General features: G+C 44.3%; 1 protein-coding gene across 50 annotated transcripts in view; it reads left to right on the top strand.

Moving 5' to 3' along the window:
* kif1ab (kinesin family member 1Ab) overlaps positions 1 to 15,526 on the top strand; it is a 55,682-nt gene extending 40,156 nt beyond the window's left edge. For 33 of the 50 annotated variants that reach the window (XM_036985641.2, XM_090181945.1, XM_090181951.1 and 30 more), the window contains 12 exons: positions 73 to 96; positions 447 to 561; positions 661 to 794; positions 1,041 to 1,102; positions 1,313 to 1,458; positions 1,726 to 1,914; positions 2,086 to 2,157; positions 2,965 to 3,071; positions 3,268 to 3,390; positions 5,274 to 5,466; positions 11,763 to 11,881; positions 12,039 to 15,526. In XM_036985641.2, the coding sequence (XP_036841536.2) occupies positions 73 to 96; positions 447 to 561; positions 661 to 794; positions 1,041 to 1,102; positions 1,313 to 1,458; positions 1,726 to 1,914; positions 2,086 to 2,157; positions 2,965 to 3,071; positions 3,268 to 3,390; positions 5,274 to 5,466; positions 11,763 to 11,881; positions 12,039 to 12,078 (1,324 nt within the window). In that variant the 3' untranslated portion in view covers positions 12,079 to 15,526. The remainder of the gene's footprint in view (positions 1 to 72; positions 97 to 446; positions 562 to 660; positions 795 to 1,040; positions 1,103 to 1,312; positions 1,459 to 1,725; positions 1,915 to 2,085; positions 2,158 to 2,964; positions 3,072 to 3,267; positions 3,391 to 5,273; positions 5,467 to 11,762; positions 11,882 to 12,038) is intronic. The other 17 variants (XM_036985642.2, XM_090181955.1, XM_090181948.1 and 14 more) reach the window with 3 other exon arrangements.
* The last annotated feature ends 7,348 nt before the right edge of the window (positions 15,527 to 22,874 follow it).

Here is a 22,874-nt window from a genome sequence, read left to right as displayed (position 1 = left end):
TGTAAAATCCACAGCCGAGCTGCTTGCTTATAACTTCTCGCCCTTTTCTCTTCGCGCTTCACTGTATGGCAGCATGTCCCTGGGAGTTGACCATAGGTATAACACACAACCTTTCTCCTTCTCCTCTTGTCAATTGTATGTTCCCTGAATCAGCTTTCTGTTCTTGTTGTTGTTGTTGTTGTCTGTTTCCTCATGCTTTCATTTGACTTCACTCTCAAAGGTGAACTCAGCGGTGTTTGTTTCTGTCCTTGTAAATACGTGTTTATATAGTTTGTTTGAGTGTTGTTTTAGAGGGTCTTGTGCAACTTAATCATTTTTTTCCCCCCTGATATGCTGATGGAAAAAAATCATATTTACATGTCTCCATTCATTCACCATTGACAAAATGAAAACATGTTCTATACACAAAACCCCCCGTAACGTTTGCCTGTATGTTGACTGAACAGGACGTTTTACCGATTTGAGGCGGCGTGGGATAGCTCCATGCACAACTCCCTCCTCCTGAACCGTGTCACTCCCTATGGAGAAAAGATCTACATCACTCTCTCCGCTTACCTAGAGGTAAACGCATCAACATTCGTTCTAAACCGTAACCCAAGTAGTATCGGCTTGGATTAAGTGAGTTCTGACTTGGATACATTTTGTTCCAACTTTCTTCAGATGGAGAACTGCACCCAACCAACAGTGATCACCAAAGACTTCTGTATGGTGTTCTACTCCCGTGACGCCAAGCTTCCCGCCTCACGCTCCATCAGGAACCTCTTCAGCACCGGCTGTCTCAGGCCCTCTGAGAGGTTCGACCTCCTTTCTGGAACTCTGAATCTGAACTTTATTTCTATGTTGTTTGTAGAGTAGACACAACTCATTCTCTCTCTCTCTCTCTCTCTCTCTCTCTCTCTCTCTCTCTCTCTCTCTCTCTCTCTCTCTCTCTCTCTCTCTCTCTCTCTCTCTCTCTCTCTCTCTCTCTCTCTCTCTCTCTCTCTCTCTCTCTCTCTCTCTCTCTCTCTCTCTCTCTCTCTCTCTCTCTCTCTCTCTCTCAGTAATCGTGTCACTGGAGTGTATGAAGTCAGTCTCTGCCATGTCGCTGATGCCGGAAGTCCCGGTAAGTTAAAGAATGACACAAATGAACGCTCCATGTTGTCACTCTTACACAATTTGTCACAAGCATGGATGCCGCATGTCTGTCATCCCGTGTGCATCAGAACCTTGATTTAACCACTGGGCATATCACCAAATGATCTCTTGGCAGTGTGTATCTGTTATTCTACATGGCATATATGAAACACTCTGTTGCCCTCTTGTTCACCCTCAGGCATGCAGCGGCGGCGCAGGCGCGTCTTGGACACCTCGGTGGCATACGTCCGTGGGGAAGAGAACCTGGCTGGGTGGAGGCCCCGTAGCGACAGCCTCATCCTGGACCACCAATGGGAGCTGGAGAAACTCAGCCTTCTGCAGGAGGTGAGGCCTGGCATTGGTGGGGTCTGTAGGGTGTTTGGGGCGAAGACTCCACAGAGTAGTGGAGTCAATTTGTAATGGAATTGGTTGGTCAATAAATAGGAATACATTATGCATCATGGTTGGCATTCATATACAGTAGCTGTTTTCAAAGTACCTTTTATTGAATAGAGTTAATACTCACCAATGAAGGTGACTCACCTGGACGATGCATGACGGCCATTTTGTGCCAAAATAAAGTCAATGGTTTCTCTGGTTGTGTCTGTACAGGTGGAGAAGACCAGACACTACCTGCTGCTGCGGGAGAAACTGGAGGCCACCCTGGCAGTGGGGCAGGACGCTCTCTGCAAGAGTGGTGACCTTAGCGACTTTGCCAAGAGCCCCATCCTCAGCCACTGCCCCGGGGGTAGCCCCGCCCTGGAGAGTCCCAGCCAGAGGCAGAGGGAGCTGGCTGCCAAGGTGACTACCAGTCCCTGGCTTCAGTTAGGAACCAGGCCTAACACTTGCTTGGCCACCTTTTTGGTTATCTCTCTTTGTTGGATTAAAATGCATTATAACTTGTATTGGTAGTTATTATGAGTAATAATAATCTCTCTTTTTCCTCGTCCTCTTTTCCTCCTGGGGTCTCAGTGTCTGCGGCTGCTCATGCACACGTTCAACAGGGAGTACAGCCAGGTGAGCAGCAGTGCCAGTGAGAGCAAGGTGAGCCCCAGCCCCCCAGGCCCTTTAACCCCCTCTATAACCCACTTAACCCCATGCAGGCTACTTTTAACCAGCCAGAACCCTAGCCCGAAGCCCTTTGTATCCCATAAAAACGTGGCCCCTGTGGACTCCGGGCCTATTGTCACTGATCCCACCCAAGATACTTTCCCCTCCTGATCCCCTGTCTCGTTCACACACTCAGCCTCTCCGAGAATTGAGTATTCCAACAAATGACTGAATTCTAACGAGGAACTGCATTCTAAGAAAGTACTTGAACTAAAAACAGAGTAACTAAATGATTCACTGCACTCAGTTCCTTCATTCATTCACGTGTACTTGCTCTTGTCCTCATCAATCATAAACCCCGTCCCCTAAGCCAAGGTCCCATATTCTCTGTAGATTTACCTCTGACCTATGGAATCCTTCACCCAGACCCTCCTCAACCTAGCCTTTTTTGATCATACCCCTAGCCCCCTCTTTTCTCCCCCCCTCAGAGAATGGCAGGCCTCTTTGTCCCTACTACAGCATGTTGCCTGTAACATGTTTAACCAAAAGGCCTGGGGCAGAAACCTATCTCTTCTCGTGACCTCATCGCATTGCCTGATTGGTATCAGACCTTGCAGACCCTTCAAAGTGCAATACAGTACATGGGAGCTGTTGATTTATGTATAATGGTGTCGCTGTATGTGTCTTTTTGTGTGCTTATTTTTGTGTGTTTGTTTGTTCTCGTGTACGTGCATATCTCTCTGTGTGTGTGTGTGTCTGTGTGATTATCTGTATGCACTTGTATGTGTGTGTGCGTTTCAGCTGTCTGAGATGTCAGCGTCGCTGATGTCTCCATCCTCTTCTAGTCTGAGCACGCTAACTCCGTCCTCTACTTGCCCCTCATTGGTGGAGGGAAATTATGACATCAGGTATGTGACCTTTCAACTGTCACCTCTTACTCCCATTTTATTCACCCAAGGCTTGCTCCTGGACAAATAGCATATGCAAATGAGTTTGTTCTCTTTGTTGAGAGGACCTTGTTAATAGGGCATTGATAGGACATTGAGAGAGCGCAGAGAATATTTTGAGAGCGTTGCGAGAGTTTTTTTCCCCCCTGGTCTGCAGACACACTGAGCCCATCTCTGGCGCTTCCAGCCCAGACCTGGACCCCTTCAGTCCTGTGGACAAGAAGAGGACCCTGGGTAGAGGCTGCACCTTCGTCCCTGACATCCAGGAGATCCGCGTCAGGTGAGACCAGACCATTTTTTGGTTATCACTATGCCTCCAGGAAGAATGAAAAATCACAATATTTACATCTTATGACGAAATTAGGAAAGGAATATACAGTGGGGCAAAAAAGTATTTAGTCAGCCACCAATTGTGCAAGTTCTCCCACTTAAAAAGATGAGAGAGGCCTGTAATTTTCATCATAGGTACACTTCAACTATGACAGACAAAATGACAACATTTATTTGCAAATTATGGTGGAAAATAAGTATTTGGTCACCTACAAACAAGCAAGATTTCTGCCACTCACAGACCTGTAACTTCTTCTTTAAGAGGCTCCTCTGTCCTCCACTCTTTACCTGTATTAATGGCACCTGTTTGAAATTGTTATCAGTATAAAAGACACCTGTCCACAACCTCAAACAGTCACACTCCAAACTCCACTATGGCCAAGACCAAAGAGGATACCAGACACCAGAAACAAAATTGTAGACCTGCTCCAGGCTGGGAAGACTGAATCTGCAATAGGTAAGCAGCTTGGTTTGAAGAAATCAACTGTGGGAGCAATTATTAGGAAATGGAAGACATACAAGACCACTGATAATCTCCCTCGATCTGGGGCTCCACGCAAGATCTCACCCCGCGGAGTCAAAATGATCACAAGAACGGTGAGCAAAAATCCCAGAACCACACGGGGGGACCTAGTGAATGACCTGCAGAGAGCTGGGACCAAAGTTACAAAGCCTACCATCAGTAACACACTACGCTGCCAGGGACTCAAATCCTGCAGTGCCAGACGTGTCCCCCTGCTTAAGCCAGTACATGTCCAGGCCCGTCTGAAGTTTGCTAGAGAGCATTTGGATGATCCAGAAGAAGATTGGGAGAATGTCATATGGTCAGATGAATCCAAAATATAACTTTTTGCTAAAAACTCAACTCGTCGTGTTTGGAGGACAAAGAATGCTGAGTTGCATCCAAAGAACACCATACCTACTGTGAAGCATGGGGGTGGAAACATCATGCTTTGGGGCTGTTTTTCTGCAAAGGGACCAGGACGACTGATCCGTGTAAAGGAAAGAATGAATGGGGCCATGTATCGTGAGATTTTGAGTGAAAACCTTCCATCAGCAAGAGCATTGAAGATGAAACGTGGCTGGGTCTTTCAGCATGACAATGATCCCAAACACAACGAAGGAGTGGTTTCGTAAGAAGCATTTCAAGGTCCTGGAGTGGCCTAGCCAGTCTCCAGATCTCAACCCCATAGAAAATCTTTGGAGGGAGTTGAAAGTCCGTGTTGCCCAGCAACAGCCCCAAAATATCACTGCTCTAGAGGAGATCTGCATGGAGGAATGGGCCAAAATACCAGCAAAAAACCTTGTGAAGACTTACAGAAAACGTTTGACCTCTGTCATTGTCAACAAAGGGTATATAACAAAGTATTGAGAAACTTTTGTTATTGACCAAATACTTATTTTCCACCATAATTTGCAAATAAATTAATAAAAAATCTTACAATGTGATTTTCTGGATTGTTCCCCCTCATTTTGTCTGTCATAGTTGAAGTGTACCTATGATGAAAATTACAGGTCTCTCTCATCTTTTTAAGTGGGAACTTGCACAATTGGTGGCTGACTAAATACTTTTTTTGCCCCACTGTAACAAAAGTACGATTAAACTAGGACTACTGTACAGGATTCCATAGAGACCAGATGAGTCATGCAGTATGATATTGTTGTGAATTATGACAGGCAGTATCCATGCTAGATTCATTATTTAGAATCACTTTTAATGTTGGAAAATATATAAACACCACCTGAGTTATTTGGATAATAATCAATGTATTGAATGGGCTGTTTTTTGTTTATCAACAACAAATAATCAAATAGAAATTATGTTTATTTCAGCCCCATCGTGTCTAAGAAAGGCTACCTACACTTCCTGGAGCCCCACACCAGTGGCTGGGTGAAGCGCTATGTAGTGGTGCGCCGGCCCTACGTCTACCTGTACCGCAACAAGAGGGACAGCGTTGAGCGTTCCGTCATCAACCTTTCCTCCGCCCAGGTGGAATACAGCGAGGACAAGCAGACTCTGCTCCGGGTACGACCAACCAGAACTACTTTCAAATATAACATACAGTGCATTTGGAAAATATTCAGACCGCTCAACTTTTTACACATTTTGTTATGTTACAGCCTTATTCTAAAATTGATTCAATTGTTTTTTCCACCTCATCAATCTACACACAATACCCCATAATGACAAGTTGAAAACGTTTTTGCAAATGTATTAAAAAGAAAACACAGAAGTACCTTGTACCTTGAAATACCTTGTACATTGAAATTGAGCTCAGGTGGGTCCTGTTTCCATTGATCATCCTTGAGATTTCTACAACTTGATTGGAGTCCACCTCTGGTAAATTCAATTGATTGGACATGATTTGGAAAGGCACACACCTGTCTGTCTATATAAGGTCCCACAGTTGACAGTGCATGTCAGAACAAAAACCAAGCCATGAGGTCGAAGGAATTGTCCCTAGAGCTCCGAAACAGGATTGTGTCGAGGCACAGATCTGGGGAAGGGTACCAAAACATTTCTGCAGCATTGAAGGTACCCAAGAACACAGTGGCCTCCATCATTCATAAATGGAAGAAGTTTGGAAGCACCAAGACTTTTCCTAGAGCTGGCCATCCGGCCAAACTGAGCAATTGGTGTGAGAAGGGCCTTGGTCAGGGAGGTGCTCCAGAGTTCCTCTGTGGAAATGGGAGAACCTTCCAGAAGAACATCCATCTCTGCAGCAATCAGGCATCTCTGGTCTGATGAAACCAAGATTGAACTCTTTGGCCTTAATGCCAAGCGTCACGCCTGGAGGAAACCAGGCACTGCTCATCACCTGGTCAATACCCTACGGTGAAGCATGGTGGTGGCAGCATCATGCTGTGGGAATGTTTTTCATCGGCAGGGACTGGGAGACTAGTCAGAATCGAGGGAAAGATGAACGGAGCAAAGTACAGAGAGATCCTTGATGAAAACCTGCTGTAGAGCGCTCAGGACCTCAGACTGGGGAGAAGGTTCACCTTCCCGCCAGAGCCCGGACTTGAACCCAATCTGACATTTCTGGAGAGACCTCAAAATAGTTGTGCACTGACGCTCCCCATCCAACCAGACAGAGCTTGAGAGCATTTGCAGAGAAGAATGGGAGAAACTCCCCAAACACAGGTGTGCCAAGCTTGTAGCTTCATACCCAAGAAGTCTCGAGACTGTAATCGCTGCCAAAGGTGCTTCAACAAAGTACTGATTAAAAGGTCTGAATACTTACGTAAATGTCATATTTCAGTTTTTTATTTTATGTAAAAAAAACTGTTTTTACTTTGTCATTATGGGGTAGGAACAAAAATCTATTTAATCAGTGTTAGAATGAGGCTGTAACGTAACAAAATGTGGAAAAAGTAAAGGAGTCTGAATACTTTCCGAATGCACTGTAAATATGTTTATTTATTAGACATTTTACAGGATGAAATCTCTTGAGATGCACCATCTCATTTTCAATTGTCCAAATGAAAAAATATGTAACACATAACCTTGTATGTGGACACCCCTCCAAATTAGTGGATTGGGCTATTTCAGTCACACCCAATGCTGACAGGTGTATAACATTTGAGCCCACAGCCATGCAATATCCATAGACAAACATTGACAGTAAAATAGCCTTAATGAAGAGCTCAGTGACTTTCAACGTGACACCGTCATAGGATGCCACCCTTCCAACTTGTCAGTTTGTCAAATTTCTACCCTGTTAGAGCTTCCCTGGTCTGTAAGTGCTGTTATTGTGAAGTGAAAACGTCTGAGAGCAACAACAGCTTAGCTGCGAAGTGGTAGGCCACACAAGCTCACAGATAGGGACCGTCGAGTGCTGAAGCGCGTAGCGCGTAAAAATTGTCTGCCCTCGGTTGCAACACTCACTACCGAGTTCCAAATTGCCTCTGGAAGTAACGTCAGCACAATAACTATTCATCGGGAGCTTCATCAAATGGGTTTCCATGGCCGAGTAGCCGCACACAAGCCTAAGACCACCATGCGTAATGCCATGCATCAGTGGTGTCAAGCTCTCTACCATTGCACACTGGAGCAGTGGAAACGCGCTCTCTGAAGTGATGAGTCACACTTCACCATCTGACAGTCAGACGGACAAATCTGGGTTTTGGCGGATGCCAGGAGAACGCTACCTGCCCCAATAAATAGTGCCAACTGTAATGTTTGGTGGTTGAGGATTAATAGTCTGTCTGTTTTTTTATTGTTCGGACTAAGCCCCTTAATTCCATTGAAGGGAAATATTAACGCTACAGCATAAAATTACATTCCAGACGACTCTGCCCCTGTGCACAAAGCGAGGTCCATACAGAAATGGTTTGTCCAGATCGGTATGGAATAATAGCAGTAAAGCAGGGACCAAATCCATATTAATGCTCATGATTTTGGAATGTGATGAGCAGGTGTCCACATACAGTGCCTTGCGAAAGTATTCGGCCCCCTTGAACTTTGCGACCTTTTGCCACATTAAAGGCTTCAAACATAAAGATATAAAACGGTATTTTTTTGTGAAGAATCAACAACAAGTGGGACACAATTGTGAAGTGGAACGACATTTATTGAATATTTCAAACTTTTTTAACAAATCAAAAACTGAAAAATTGTCCGTGCAAAATTATTCAGCCCCCTTAAGTTAATACTTTGTAGCGCCACCTTTTGCTGCGATTACAGCTGTAAGTCGCTTGGGGTATGTCTCTATCAGTTTTGCACATCGAGAGACTGAATTTTTTTCCCATTCCTCCTTGCAAAACAGCTCGAGCTCAGTGAGGTTGGATGGAGAGCATTTGTGAACAGCAGTTTTCAGTTCTTTCCACAGATTCTCGATTGCATTCAGGTCTGGACTTTGACTTGGCCATTCTAACACCTGGATATGTTTATTTTTGAACCATTCCATTGTAGATTTTGCTTTATGTTTTGGATCATTGTCTTGTTGGAAGACAAATCTCCGTCCCAGTCTCAGGTCTTTTGCAGACTCCATCAGGTTTTCTTCCAGAATGGTCCTGTATTTGGCTCCATCCATCTTCCCATCAATTTTAACCATCTTCCCTGTCCCTGCTGAAGAAAAGCAGGCCCAAACCATGATGCTGCCACCACCATGTTTGACAGTGGGGATGGTGTGTTCAGCTGTGTTGCTTTTACGCCAAACATAACATTTTGCATTGTTGCCAAAAAGTTCAATTTTGGTTTAATCTGCCCAGAGCACCTTCTTCCACATGTTTGGTGTGTCTCCCAGGTGGCTTGTGGCAAACTTTAAACAACACTTTTTATGGATATCTTTAAGAAATGGCTTTCTTCTTGCCACTCTTCCATAAAGGCCAGATTTGTGCAATATACGACTGACTGATTGTTGTCCTATGGACAGGGTCTCCCACCTCAGCTGTAGATCTCTGCAGTTCATCCAGAGTGATCATGGGCCTCTTGGCTGCATCTCTGATCAGTCTTCTCCTTGTATGAGCTGAAAGTTTAGAGGGACGGCCAGGTCTTGGTAGATTTGCAGTGGTCTGATACTCCTTCCATTTCAATATTATCGCTTGCACAGTGCTCCTTGGGATGTTTCAAGCTTGGGAAATCTTTTTGTATCCAAATCCGGCTTTAAACTTCTTCACAACAGTATCTCGGACCTGCCTGGTGTGTTCCTTGTTCTTCATGATGCTCTCTGCGCTTTTAACGGACCTCTGAGACTATCACAGTGCAGGTGCATTTATACGGAGACTTGATTACACACAGGTGGATTGTATTTATCATCATTAGTCATTTAGGTCAACAACGGATCATTCAGAGATCCTCACTGAACTTCTGGAGAGAGTTTGCTGCACTGAAAGTAAAGGGGCTGAATAATTTTGCACGCCCAATTTTTCAGTTTATGATTTGTTAAAAAAGTTTGAAATATCCAATAAATGTCGTTCCACTTCATGATTGTGTCCCACTTGTTGTTGATTCTTCACAAAAAAAATACAGTTTTATATCTTTGTTTGAAGCCTGAAATGTGGCAAAAGGTCGCAAAGTTCAAGGGGGCCGAATACTTTCGCAAGGCACTGTAGCTGATATGAGATGAGTAATGTAGGGTATGTAAACATTATATAAAGTGGCATTGTTTAAAGTGGCTAGTGATACATTTAGTACATACATTTTTCATTACTAAAGTGGCTAGAGATGAGTCAGTATGTTGGCTGCAGCCACTCAATGTTAGTGATGGCTGTTTAACAGTCTGATGGCCTTGAGATGGAAGCTGTTTTTCAGTCTCTCAGTCCCAGCTCGGACTCCACTTTGATGCACCTGTACAACTGTGCAGTTGCCGTACCAGGCGGTGATACAGCCCGACAGGATGTTCTCGATTGTGCATCTGTAAAAGTTTGAGTGTTTTTGGTGACAAGCCAAATTTCTTCAGCCTCCTGAGGTTGAAGAGGCGCTGCTGCGCCTTCTTCACCACGCTGTCTGTGTGGGTGGACCATTTCAATTTGTCCGTGATGTGTACGCCTAGGAACTTTCCACCTTCTCCACTACTGTCCCATCGATGTGGATAAAGGGGCTGCTCCCTCTGGTGTTTCCTGAAGTCCACGATCATCTCCTTTGTTTTGTTGACATTGAGTTTGATGTTATTTTCCTGACACCACACTCCGAGGGCCCTCACCTCCTCCCTGTAGGCCATCTCGTCGTTGTTGGTAATCAAGCCTACGACTGTAGTGTTGTCTGCAAACTTGATGATTGAGTTGGAGGAGTGCATGGCCACGCAGTCATGGGTGAACAGGGAGTACAGGAGAGGGCTGAGAACGCACCCTTGTGGGGCCCCAGTGTTGAGGATCAGCGGGGTGGAGATGTTGTTACCTACCCTCACCACCTGGGGGCGGCCTGACAGGAAGTCCAAGACCCAGTTGCACAGGGCCGGGTGGGTCTCGAGCTTAATGACGAGTTTGGAGGGTACTATGGTGTTAAATGCTGAGCTGTAGTCGATGAACAGCATTCTTACATAGGTATTCCTCTTGTCCAGATGGGTTAGGGCAGTGTGCAGTGTGATTGCGATTGCGTCGTCTGTGAACCTATTAGGGTGGTAAGCAAATTGGAGTGGGTCTAGGGTGTCAGGTAGGGTGGAGGTGATATGGTCCTTGACTAGTCTCTCAAAGCACTTCATGATGACGGAAGTGAGTGCTACGGGGCAATAGTCATTTAGTGTCGTGTGCGCTAGCGTTGCAAAATACATTTAGAAATCTATATTATTCAATTATTGCACCCACACTGCTCGCGCACGCCAACGAGCGTCTGCGTTGACAGGCACTAAAATCGAAGTCAGTTATATTTGTGATGCAGATCTCTCGCAGCAAGTCCTTCCTCTCCCATCTCCTCATTGGTTTATAGAAGCAGGTACCCACGTACCATCTCCTCATTGGTTATACCCACTTGGGTGACTGAAAGACGAACGAGGTCATTGGCGGTAATGCACCTAATTTATGAATGTTGCCAATTACAATATAAAGTCCAGAGAATAAAAATCCTAGAGGGAGGAGAGATGACTAGAAATGATTCAATTGACTGTTTTATTTGTGGATTAATTGTCGGAGTAGAGGACCTTGTGCATTTCAGGTAAAATAATAACTCAATGTTTTATATTCGAGGACAAATTAGCTAGCAACAGCAAGCTAGCTAAATAGGACAACTTAGATAGCAAGTGCAAGCCAGCTAGCTAAATTGCCATAAATGTTTAATGCTTTTCGACCTGTCCCCAAATGAATGTAATCGGTTCAGAGTTTGTTTTGATATTTTAACCTGCGTGTCGTGATCGCGTTTGATGTGGGGGGACAAAGTTAATGCATGCTAGATGGCCCATCCGCACAGCCGGTTTGGGTTCTGTGTTAGTCCCACTATCATTTGTTTTTCAACAGGACAATGACCAAATCACACCTCCAGGCAGTGTAAGGGCTATTTGACCAAGAAGGAGAATGCCAAGAGTGTGCAAAGCTGTCATCAAGGCAAATGGTGGCCACTTTGAAAAATACAAAAGATAAAATATATTTTGATTTGTTAACACTTTTTTGATTACTACATGATGCCATATGTGTTATTTCATAGTTTTGATGTCCTCACTATTATTCTACATGTAGAAAATAGTAAAATAGAGAGAACCCCTTGAATGAGTAGGCGTGCAAACTTTTGACTGGTACTGTATGTCATTATACATTTGTTCTGTCAATATATTTGTAAATATATAATACATATACCCTTACGTAATGTTATCCTGGGTCTTTCCAAATGTAGCTCATTTACCATGTGTCATCCTCCTTGTAACCACAGAATATGCTCTCTGTTTTTAGACTCCAAACACATTTGCAGTGTGCACCGAACATCGTGGAATACTCCTCCAGGCCAGTAATGACAAGGAGATGCATGACTGGCTGTATGCTTTTAACCCCTTGCTCGCCGGAACCATCAGGTATAGGAACCCCTCACTGCCTCAACCTGGTTACTTTACGTGTTCATGAGTGAAAACCTTTCCTCAACTCTTGATTTTTAGTGTAATACCAGATTAGTTCAATCTCCTTGTAAACACTTATTTAAGATTAACCATCCCCTCTCTTACCTCTTCAAAGGTCTAAGCTCTCCAGAAGAAAGTCAGGCCAGAGGATGTGAGGAACAGGAACACCCGCTGTGTGTGGGGGGGGGGGGGGACATCTGAAATGTCCACGGACCCTCTGCTGTATATAGCTTATCTAAACAGCTCTCTCCTGCGCTGCTCTCCGTCCTAACAGTGCTCCATCCTGTCGCTGATACGTCCTCGAACAGCACTTAAAACCATCCCAGCCGATCTCCTATTTGACGCCTCTTCCTGGTTACCTGGATCATGCATGGTATAAACTACCCATTAAAGACCATTAAAACCCATATACTGTAAGACTACCTAACAACGCAACCCTGAGTAGTGGGGCTTAGCTCCGCTGGCTGTTATGCTCCTTATTGTCATGTGTATGTAGACCTTACCTTCCAGGCTTACAGCCCCTATAGGGTTTAGCCAAACAAAGGAAGAATATAACGTTTATGTCTTAGTCCGAGTTGTTATCAGTTCCAATATCATGCAACTTACTACTACCACCCTCTATTTGTATATGATGCCCCATATCCAAACCTCTCATGTATTTCTTATAAACACTGTAGTCTAATAAGAAAAAGAATAATGGGAAAATGGTATATTCCCTTTTCTAGTCCTCTCATAAGATATCTCTGTTTCTGTGTGTGTGTGTTTAGTGCAGAGAAGATAGCAGTACCTATCAATGCTCTTTCTCATGTTAAAACAGCGTATCCATATTACCTCATGTTGAAAATCGCTGGGCTGCAGGCGCACACTGTAACTCGTTGTCATTGCATCTGTTTTGTATCCAAGGTTTTGGACGATATACAGTGTGATAGATGGGATGCTGTGAAGGTACATTGGACAGTGTAGGGTGAAAAGTGACATAATAGGACAATGTTTTGTTGCCAATGTTTTGGACAGAATACAGTGGGATAGAATTGTAATAGTTGGATAATATGATGGATAGAATATGATAGGACAATAGGATGACTCTTTGGCTTCCATGTTTGGATAATGGTGAGTTCGCTGTGCTGACATTTCATAGTAACACGTTTGCTACAGTAGAGTATAAAGCATGTCATTTCGCTGGCTGCCTGACAGTGGAGAGCAGTTGTGTCCCTGATTTATTTTCACCTTATGTGTTTTTCCATATTATTTGTGTACGTACATTATTTGTTCTTTTTTTTTATTTGTATGGGATCACTGACCAGTTTTGTCGCGTCGCACTTTATTGTTGCATTATGTACACTTTATTTCACTCAGTTGCTTTAAACCAAAGCATTCCAATCTCAATTTTAAATAGTAAAGATTTTCTCTGTTGTGTAGACTTGACAAAATGGCTCCCAGGTTTTAGAGATATTAATGTAATCTTCAAAACATCAAAACCTACTATTCTACTCCTCTATGTTGACCCTGAATGTCTGTTTATAAGTGAATTATACCATGTGGATACACTGAGAATGGTTCCAATCGAGCAAGTTGACGTCTATTCCGTTCTATGGTGGTGGGTTTACAGTAATGTTGAATAATTGTAAGGACAAATTTGATCCTACTGTATTGACGGGTTAGTGGGATATTTTTGACCTTTTTTTTCTCGACAGTCCAGTTGTGAGTCTGAAAGTACATCGTTATGCACCAGGTAGTGCCTACCTTCTCTCTCTCTTTCCAGTTTTTCATCAATCCCACACTTTCACATCGTTGACGTCCACCACGCTCGCTCAGTACTACATGTATCAAAGCAAACATTTATTTACTGGGCTGCTATGAACCTTCTATTGACGCTATGTGTCCATGTGAATCTATCCGTTTGGATTAAATAGCCCTGATACAGTATATAGCCTACGTCAGCTCCTTGTTGTAAAGTAGCGTCTTAACATCCTTTGCTCTGCTTTTGTATAGCTTGTTTTACAGCCTGGCGTTTGTATCCGAAACCTATACAGTATGAACCTGTCTCACATCCAGGGACTTAGGAAGCCGTTTATTGTTTCTGTGACCATACTGCTACATCCAGATGACATGCAAAACTGCTCTCTGGAACAAAACGAGTCCTAAGTCAATCAAGGGGGCGCTGCCGACTGAAGTAAAAGCAAAGTGACTCTTTCAGCGCTACGTTGGTCTAGCAGCCCATAAAAGATGGGCAATTTCAAACTAAAGTTGCCGGTTGCCTCCTAGTCTAGCTGTGCTATGCTCTTGCGTGGACATGCTTTATTGAAAATCAAGTGCTAGTCTTGCGTTTACGGTAACGTCGTGTGTTAGCGCAGCAGACCAGGGCCGTGGCCAGACAGCCAATTGGATCATGTCTTACTGTTGTTCCTTGTTCTTACTGCGAGGGTCGTGGTTCGGGTCAAACACAATTCTCCCGTTGTAGCAGATCGTGCATGCTTTAGGCCAGCCAACCTACAGAGCATGCTGAGGTAGACACGGCAAGGTAAAACATGCAAGACATGGCATGCTCACACGCTGTCCCATAACTACGCGTTTATAGCCTCCAATTATAAACATATCCTCCCAATAAGGAATATAATTGCTGTTATACTAGCGGTTCTTTCTGTTTTCTGATTCTAGAACGCTGACACCAAAAACACGACCTATCGCTAGGTAAATACCATTAACTACGGAATCTGGGATTCATATGGTGGGTCAAGTTGGGGTCATCTTGGTGTATGCATTTTAAGCTTTGTTGTACACTGGTATGCCACTTTATTTTGTCTGCTCGAACAATGGAAGAAAATAAAGCTTTATTTATGAATTATTGTTGCTATTTGGAGGTGGAGTATGTCAGCGGGGAATGTTTGAGCTATTGAATTGTCATCCAAGTCTAATGTATTGTATTTATCACACCTCATAATTTGAATGAATAATGTGTGAGTAAGATTGGTTGGGGGGTAGGATATCCTTCAACAGAAGGAGATGTTGTTTTTTCAACTGTACCATTGTCGCTTTAGCGTGTAGCACCTTAAATGCATCTTACTGCATCTACTGTAAAGGGGACTCTTAACTCTACTTGTTAATGCTAGGATAGCTGACTTTCTGTCCTCAAAGAAGAAATCACTGCAAGTTAAAACAACGCATTTGAAGTTCAGTGATCTGGCTATAGACGAATATGGATTGGCTCTTTCACTGATTTGACTGCTTTTTTAACATGGCATTTCCTGGATCCAAGCATGTAGATGTGTCTCTTCCTCACCCTGGTCTCTCTGTCTCTTTCCCTTACTGCTTGCTATTGATGTCCTATCCCCCTCAGTGCAGCCCTGTAGAGAAACGCCCACCTCCATGACTTGGTATTGACTCTTCTTGACATTTGATTGGCACCTTTCTTGTAAATAATTAACCTGATAGGATCCACCACAGCCAATCGCACAGATGTAACCCCCCTGTTCCTTTATACAATAACTGGCCTGTGACATCATCTCAGTGCTCACGTTATCTTTGAGTGTTGGAGTTCTAGTGTCTTCTAATGTTTGTGGACACGTAACCAGTTGTCGAAATAAATGTGACATTTATGCAACACTTGCTTGTGTCCTTTGTTTGGATTTTGTTTGTCATCATTTATTAGCTAAAGATCATAGATGTGCTGGTTTGGACAACTCAACTGGACATCGAGAACTCTAAGCATCTCTAATGCAGTGCTATTCATTCCTCTTCCTGGGGAACCTACATGGTGTGCATGTTTTTGGTCCAGTCCAGCACAAACACAGCGGATTCAATTAATCAAATTCTTGATGATTAGTTTTTTTGGATGAACAGCCAATGTGTGTGTCCGTGTGTCTTGTGTGTGTGTTTGGCCCTACCTGTTCAGTGTTTGTGTGTGTGTTTGTGTTTGGCCTTACCTGTTCAGTGTGTGTGTGTGTGTGTGTGGTTCTACCTGTTCAGTGTGTGTGTGTGTCTGTGTTTGGCCCTACCTGTTCAGTGTGTGTGTGTGTGTGTCTGTGTTTGGCCCTACCTGTTCAGTGTGTGTGTGTGTGTGTGTGTGTGTGTTTGGCCCTACCTGTTCAGTGTGTGTGTGTGTGTGTGTGTGTGTGTGTGTGTGTTTGGCCGTACCTGTTCAGTGTGTGTGTGTGTGTGTTTGGCCCTACCTGTTCAGTGAGTGTGTGCGTGTTTGGCCCTACCTGTTCAGTGTGTGTGTGTGTGTGTGTGTGGTTCTACCTGTTCAGTGTGTGTGTGTTTGGCCCTACCTGTTCAGTGAGTGTGTGTGTGTTTGGCCCTACCTGTTCAGTGTGTGTGTGTGTGTGTGGTCCTCAACGCCCGTGATGGCCTCCCTCCATAATTGATAATGCACTCAGGATGTTCTCAGGCCAGACAGACAGGTCATTAAGCCTAATCCCTTAATAACAGAGACATAAATGTTTTGCTTAATACTCCACACAATGGGACTCAATAGTGTGCCATGGTGGGGATGGTGCAGAAGGGATTACAGGACAATTCACAATTCAGGGATTAAAAGGGCTTTGTAATCTGGGACATATTGGGGAGCATGGCCTGTTGTATGTACAGTGCCTTGCGAAAGTATTCGGCCCCCTTGAACTTTGCGACCTTTTGCCACATTTCAGGCTTCAAACATAAAGATATAAAACTGTATTTTTTTGTGAAGAATCATCAACAAGTGGGACACAATCATGAAGTGGAACGACATTTATTGGATATTTCAAACTTTTTTAACAAATCAAAAACTGAAAAATTGGGCGTGCAAAATTATTCAGCCCCTTTACTTTCAGTGCAGCAAACTCTCTCCAGAAGTTCAGTGAGGATCTCTGAATGATCCAATGTTGACCTAAATGACTAATGATGATAAATACAATCCACCTGTGTGTAATCAAGTCTTCGTATAAATGCACCTGCACTGGGATAGTCTCAGAGGTCCGTTAAAAGCGCAGAGAGCATCATGAAGAACAAGGAACACACCAGGCAGGTCCGAGATACTGTTGTGAAGAAGTTTAAAGCCGGATTTGGATACAAAAAGATTTCCCAAGCTTTAAACATCCCAAGGAGCACTGTGCAAGCGATAATATTGAAATGGAAGGAGTATCAGACCACTGCAAATCTACCAAGACCTGGCCGTCCCTCTAAACTTTCAGCTCATACAAGGAGAAGACTGATCAGAGATGCAGCCAAGAGGCCCATGATCACTCTGGATGAACTGTAGAGATCTACAGCTGAGGTGGGAGACTCTGTCCATAGGACAACAATCAGTCGTATATTGCACAAATCTGGCCTTTATGGAAGAGTGGCAAGAAGAAAGCCATTTCTTAAAGATATCCATAAAAAGTGTTGTTTAAAGTTTGCCACAAGCCACCTGGGAGACACACCAAACATGTGGAAGAAGGTGCTCTGGTCAGATGAAACCAAAATTGAACTTTTTGGCAACAATGCAAAACGTTATGTTTGGCGTAAAAGCAACACAGCTCATCACCGTGAACACACCATCCCCACTGTCAAACATGGTGGTGGCAGCATCATGGTTTGGGCCTGCTTTTCTTTAGCAGGGACAGGGAAGATGGTTAAAATTGATGGGAAGATGGATGGAGCCAAATACAGGACCATTCTGGAAGAAAACCTGATGGAGTCTGCAAAAGACCTGAGACTGGGACGGAGATTTGTCTTCCAACAAGACAATGATCCAAAACATAAAGCAAAATCTACAATGGAATGGCTCAAAAATAAACATATCCAGGTGTTAGAATGGCCAAGTCAAAGTCCAGACCTGAATCCAATCGAGAATCTGTGGAAAGAACTGAGGACTGCGGTACACCATCCAACCTCACTGAGCTCGAGCTGTATTGCAAGGAGGAATGGGAAAAAATGTCAGTCTCTCGATGTGCAAAACTGATAGAGACATACCCCAAGCGACTTACAGCTGTAATCGCAGCAAAAGGTGGCGCTACAAAGTATTAACTTAAGGGGGCTGAATAATTTTGCACACCCAATTTTTCAGTTTTTGATTTGTTAAAAAAGTTTGAAATATCCAATAAATGTCGTTCCACTTCATGATTGTTGTTGATTCTTCACAAAAAAATACAGGTCGCAAAGTTCAAGGGGGCCGAATACTTTCGCAAGGCACTGTATGTGGAATTGTGAACACGAGCATGTGTTTGGGGGGGAGGAGGGGGGGCGCGCCAGTGCGTGTGTGTGCGTTTCTGGCTTTGGTGCTTTGCCTTTTCTTACCCAAAAAGTTCTCCCATACAGCCTCAATAATTTTGTTCTGGCCCCATCACTGCAAAGCCAGATCTCTTTATCAATCAATAGCCTGATGCCAATGAATGTCTCCGACGCCACAACATAATGGCGAGCCAATCAGCCAAGCGCTATTCAATGCCTCGCTGCCTTCAATCTGACTGACAGGCATTGCTCGCCTTCCTTTGTCACATGTCATTTCTTTCACCTGCCCCCAGCCTTTGGTTCCCTCGCATACATACATCCACATGACATTGGGTCTACTTGTACTTCCATATCCCTGGACATCCAATCCCACCCTTGAATAATTAACATTAAGAAGGCCCCTATCTGAGGGTTTGGAACATGGGCCACTCTTCCTTGTTCATTGGCTGGCCCGGCTAAAGAGGGCGTCAAAGAAGTTGAAGACCGTTTCTCAAACATACCAGCACTTAATCTATGCCGGGAGTCCAGCAGTTATTGTAAGTATACATCTTTGCTTAGAGGAATCTCTAGTATAAAAATAAAAAAATTATGTGGGAACCATAGTTGGGTGTTTTGAGAGGGCAAAACATGTGATGATTGGAGTACTGCAGGGTAGAGTTTCACCAGCAGAGACAGATCTGTGTCTAGATTAATTGTCAGTAGTTTTAGTATTAACACAAATGACTTTCTGAAATAATGAATGCCAAGCCATGTTGTCGAATTCCTTGAACCAAAGGATGGTTTTCTTTTATAAAACGGGGAAATAACCATAGCAGGGTCACTTACACCATTACATTTGTCTCACATTGTTGTTCAGTGTGTCAGTCTCCAGGTGAGGTGACTGATAAACTCCTGCTACTGTGAACAGATAGGGATTTATTTTGTTTCATATTGACCCTATCTTTCAGTAATAGGAATCATTGCTGTGATTGTGTGGGGGGGGGCTTACGGATGCTTATAAAACAAGCTTTCTCCAAATTAGATATGGAAAGCATACGTTTGCTTATGTGTTCATGCATTCAATGAATCCTTCTTTCAATTGGGCTCTTGATATCTTAATATTGACTAATTAGAGTGTGTATCACTGTAGCTAAGGAACCACAGCACTTGGATTAAGTGCCAGTGCAGTGTTATTGGGTGGCACAGTCTACCATAAGTGGACCCTGTAGCATTTAGGCTAATGCTAATGAATAGCATTAAGTCCTTAAACATCCTGTGAATCACTAAGGTTACCTGAACCGTACTATCAGGTGTCTGACCTCTTACACACTCACTGTCTGTCTCTCCTACATCCCATGGGGGGGTATGCTACATTCAACAGTCTGGGCTCACGTTTCACCTCTAGCTTTTACCTCTGGACTTTGTGTACAGTAGCGTGTGTGTGTGCTTGTGTGGGTGTTAGCATACTGTATGTATCCTCCTTCCTGGGGGTCTTGGTCTCTTAGAAGATTGGTTTGGGGCCTCTTATCGACTCGTGGGTCATGTTCTGAGGTCACGTTTCTCTCTAGGTGGGGTACTCTTGGCCAGCTCGGGTCTGTGAGTTACTGATGTCGTCGTCGTTGTTGTTGTTAAAATGCTTAATGTAGGTGAAATGTCATGTGAACAGTATGGCTAACCCAATTCACTACTGATTATCATCCGACAGTAACGGCAACTGCTACGTTATGTGGTGTTCTTCCTCTCTAACACTGTCTTTCAGAGAGGGTTCCCATCCAGAGAGAAAGAGAGGAGTGGGAGACCAACAGTGTATTAGAGGCTCTGGGTCTGAAGATACTCCTTGGATTTGACCTTGAACTATCCTGCCTCTACCTGGACCAAAGGAGGAACCTATTCACGGGCTGAAATGGAGAGCAGCAAGGTGACCGACCCTGAAGTCTGGGAAACCAGTCACCGTTGAATAAATCGGATCAAAGTTTATTTGTCACGTGCGCCGAATACAAAAGGTGTAGACCTTACAGTGAAATGCTTACTCACAGGCTCTAACCAACAGTGCAAAAAGGTATTAGGTGAACAATAGGTAAGTAAAGAAATAAAAACAACAGTAAAAAGACAGTGAAAAATAACAGCAGCGAGGCTACATGTATATAGACACCTGATTGAGGTAATATGTGCATGTAGATATGGTTAAAGTGACTATGCACATATGATTAACAGAGAGTAGCAGTAGTGTAAAAGAGGGGTTGGCGGGTGGCGGGTGGCTGGACACAATGCAGATAGCCCGGGTTAGCCAATTTGCAGGGGCACTGGTTGGTCGGGCCAATTGAGGTAGTATCTACATTAATGTATAGTTAACGGGACTATGCATATATGATGAACAGAGAGTAGCAGCAGCGTAAAAGAGGGGTTGGGGGGGCACACAATGCAAATAGTCCGGGTAGCCATTTGATTACCTGTGCCGGAGTCTTATGGCTTGGGGGTAAAAACTGTTGAGAAGCCTTTTTGTCCTAGACTTGGCACTCTGGTACCACTTGCCATGCGGTAGTAGAGAGAACAGTCTATGACGGGTGGCTGGGGTCTTTCACAATTTTTAGGGCCTTCCTCTGACACCGCCTGGTATAGAGGTCCTGGATGGCAGGCAGCTTAGCCCCAGTTGATGTACTGGGTTGAACGCACTACCCTCTGTAGTGCCTTGCTTTTGGAGGCCGAGCAATTGCCGTACCAGGCAGTGATGCAACCAGTCAGGATGCTCTCGATGTTGCACCTGTAGAACCCATGCCAAATCTTTTTAGTTTCCTGAGGGGGAATAGGATTTGTCATGCCCTCTTCACGACTGTCTTGATGTGTTTGGACCATTCTTGTTTGTTGGTGATGTGGACACCAAAAAAATTGGAGCTCTCAACCTGCTCCACGACAGCCCCGTCGATGAGAATGGGGGCGTGCTTGGTCCTCCTTTTCCTGTAGTCCACAATCATCTCCTTAGTCTTGGTTACGTTCAAGGATAGGTTGTTATTCTGGCACCACCCGGCCTGGTCTCTGACCTCCTCCCTATAGGCTGTCTCGTCGTTGTCAGTGATCAGGCCTACCACTGTTGTGTCGTCTGCAAACTTAATGATGGTGTTGGAGTTGTGCCTGGCCATGCAGTCGTGGGTGAACAGGGAGTACAGGAGGGGACGGAGCACGCACCCCTGAGGAGCTCCAGTGTTGAGGATCAGCGTGGCAGATGTGTTGCTACCTACCCTCACCACCTGGAGGCGGTCTGTCAGGAAGTCCAGGATCCAGTTGAAGAGGGAGGTGTTTAGTCCCAGGATACTTAGCTTAGTGATGAGCTTTGAGGGTACTGTGGAGTTGAACGCTGAGTTGTAGTCAATGAATAGCATTCTCACGTAGGTGTTCCTTTTGTCCAGGTGGGAAAGGGCAGTGTGGAGTGCAATAGAGATTGCATCATCTGTGGATCTGTTTGGGCGGTATGCAAATTGGAGTGGGTCTAGGGTTTCTGGGATAAGGGTGTTGATGTGAGCCATTACCATCCTTTCAAAGCACTTCATGGCTACGGACGTGAGTGCTATGAGTCTGTAGTCATTTAGGAAGGTTGCCTTCGTGTTCTTGGGCACAGGGACTATGGTGGTCTGCTTGAAACATGTTGGTATTACAGACTCAATCAAGGACATGTTGAAAATGTCAGTGAAGACACCTGCCAGTTGGTCAGCACATGCCCGGAGCACATGTCCTGGTAATCCATCTGGCCCCGCAGCCTTGTGAATGTTGACCTGTTTAAAGGTCTTACTCACATCGGCTACGGAGAGCATGATCACACAGTCATCCGGAACAGCTGATGCTCTCATGCATGCCTCAGTGTTGCTTGCCTCGAAGCGAGTATAGAAGTGATTTAGCTCGTCTGGTAGGCTCATGTCACTGGGCAGCTTGCGGCTGTGCTTCCATTTGTAGTATGTAATAGTTTGCAAGTCCTGCCACATAAGACAATCGTTGGAGCCGGTGTAGTACGATTCAATCTTAGGCCTATATTGACGCTTTGTCTGTTTGATGGTTCATCGGAGGGCATAGCAGGATTTCTTACAAGCTTCCAGGTTAGGGTCCTGCACCTTGAAAGCGGCAGCTCTACCCTTTAGCTCAGTGAGAATGTTGCCTGTAATCCATGGCTTCTGTTTGGGATATGTACGTACAGTCACTGTGGGGACGACATCCTCGGTGCACTTATTGATAAAGCCAGTGACTGATGTGGTGTACTCCTCAATGCCATCGAATGAATCCCGGAACATTTTCCAGTCTGTGCTAGCAAAACAGTCCTGTAGTTTAGCATCTGCTTCATCTGACCACTTTTTTATAGACCGAGTCACTGGTGCTACCTGATTTAATTTTTGCTTGTAAGCAGGAATCAGGAGTATAGAATTGTGGTCAGATTTACAAAATGGAGGGCGAGGGAGAGCTTTGTACGCGCCTCTGTGTGTGGAGTACAGGTGATCTAGAATTTTTTTCCCTCTGCTTGCACATTTAACATGTTGATAGAAATTAGGTAGAACTGATTTAAGTTTCCCTGCATTAAAATCTCCGGTCACTAGGAGCGTCACCTTTGGGTGAGTTGTTTCCTGTTTTCTTATTTCCTTATACAGCTGACTGAGTGCGGTCCTGGTAAATAAACAGCCACGAAAAGTATAGCTGAAAACTCTCTAGGCAAATAGTGGTCTGCATTTTGTCACAAGATACTCGACTTCAGGTGAGCAAAATCTAGAGACTTCCTTCGATTTCGTGCACCAGCTGTTGTTTA

Source organism: Oncorhynchus mykiss, chromosome 8 (assembly GCF_057628025.1).
Source record: "Oncorhynchus mykiss isolate SJ-2025 chromosome 8, ASM5762802v1, whole genome shotgun sequence".
NCBI lineage: Eukaryota > Metazoa > Chordata > Actinopteri > Salmoniformes > Salmonidae > Oncorhynchus > Oncorhynchus mykiss.
This window is presented reverse-complemented; position numbering and strand designations above follow the sequence as displayed.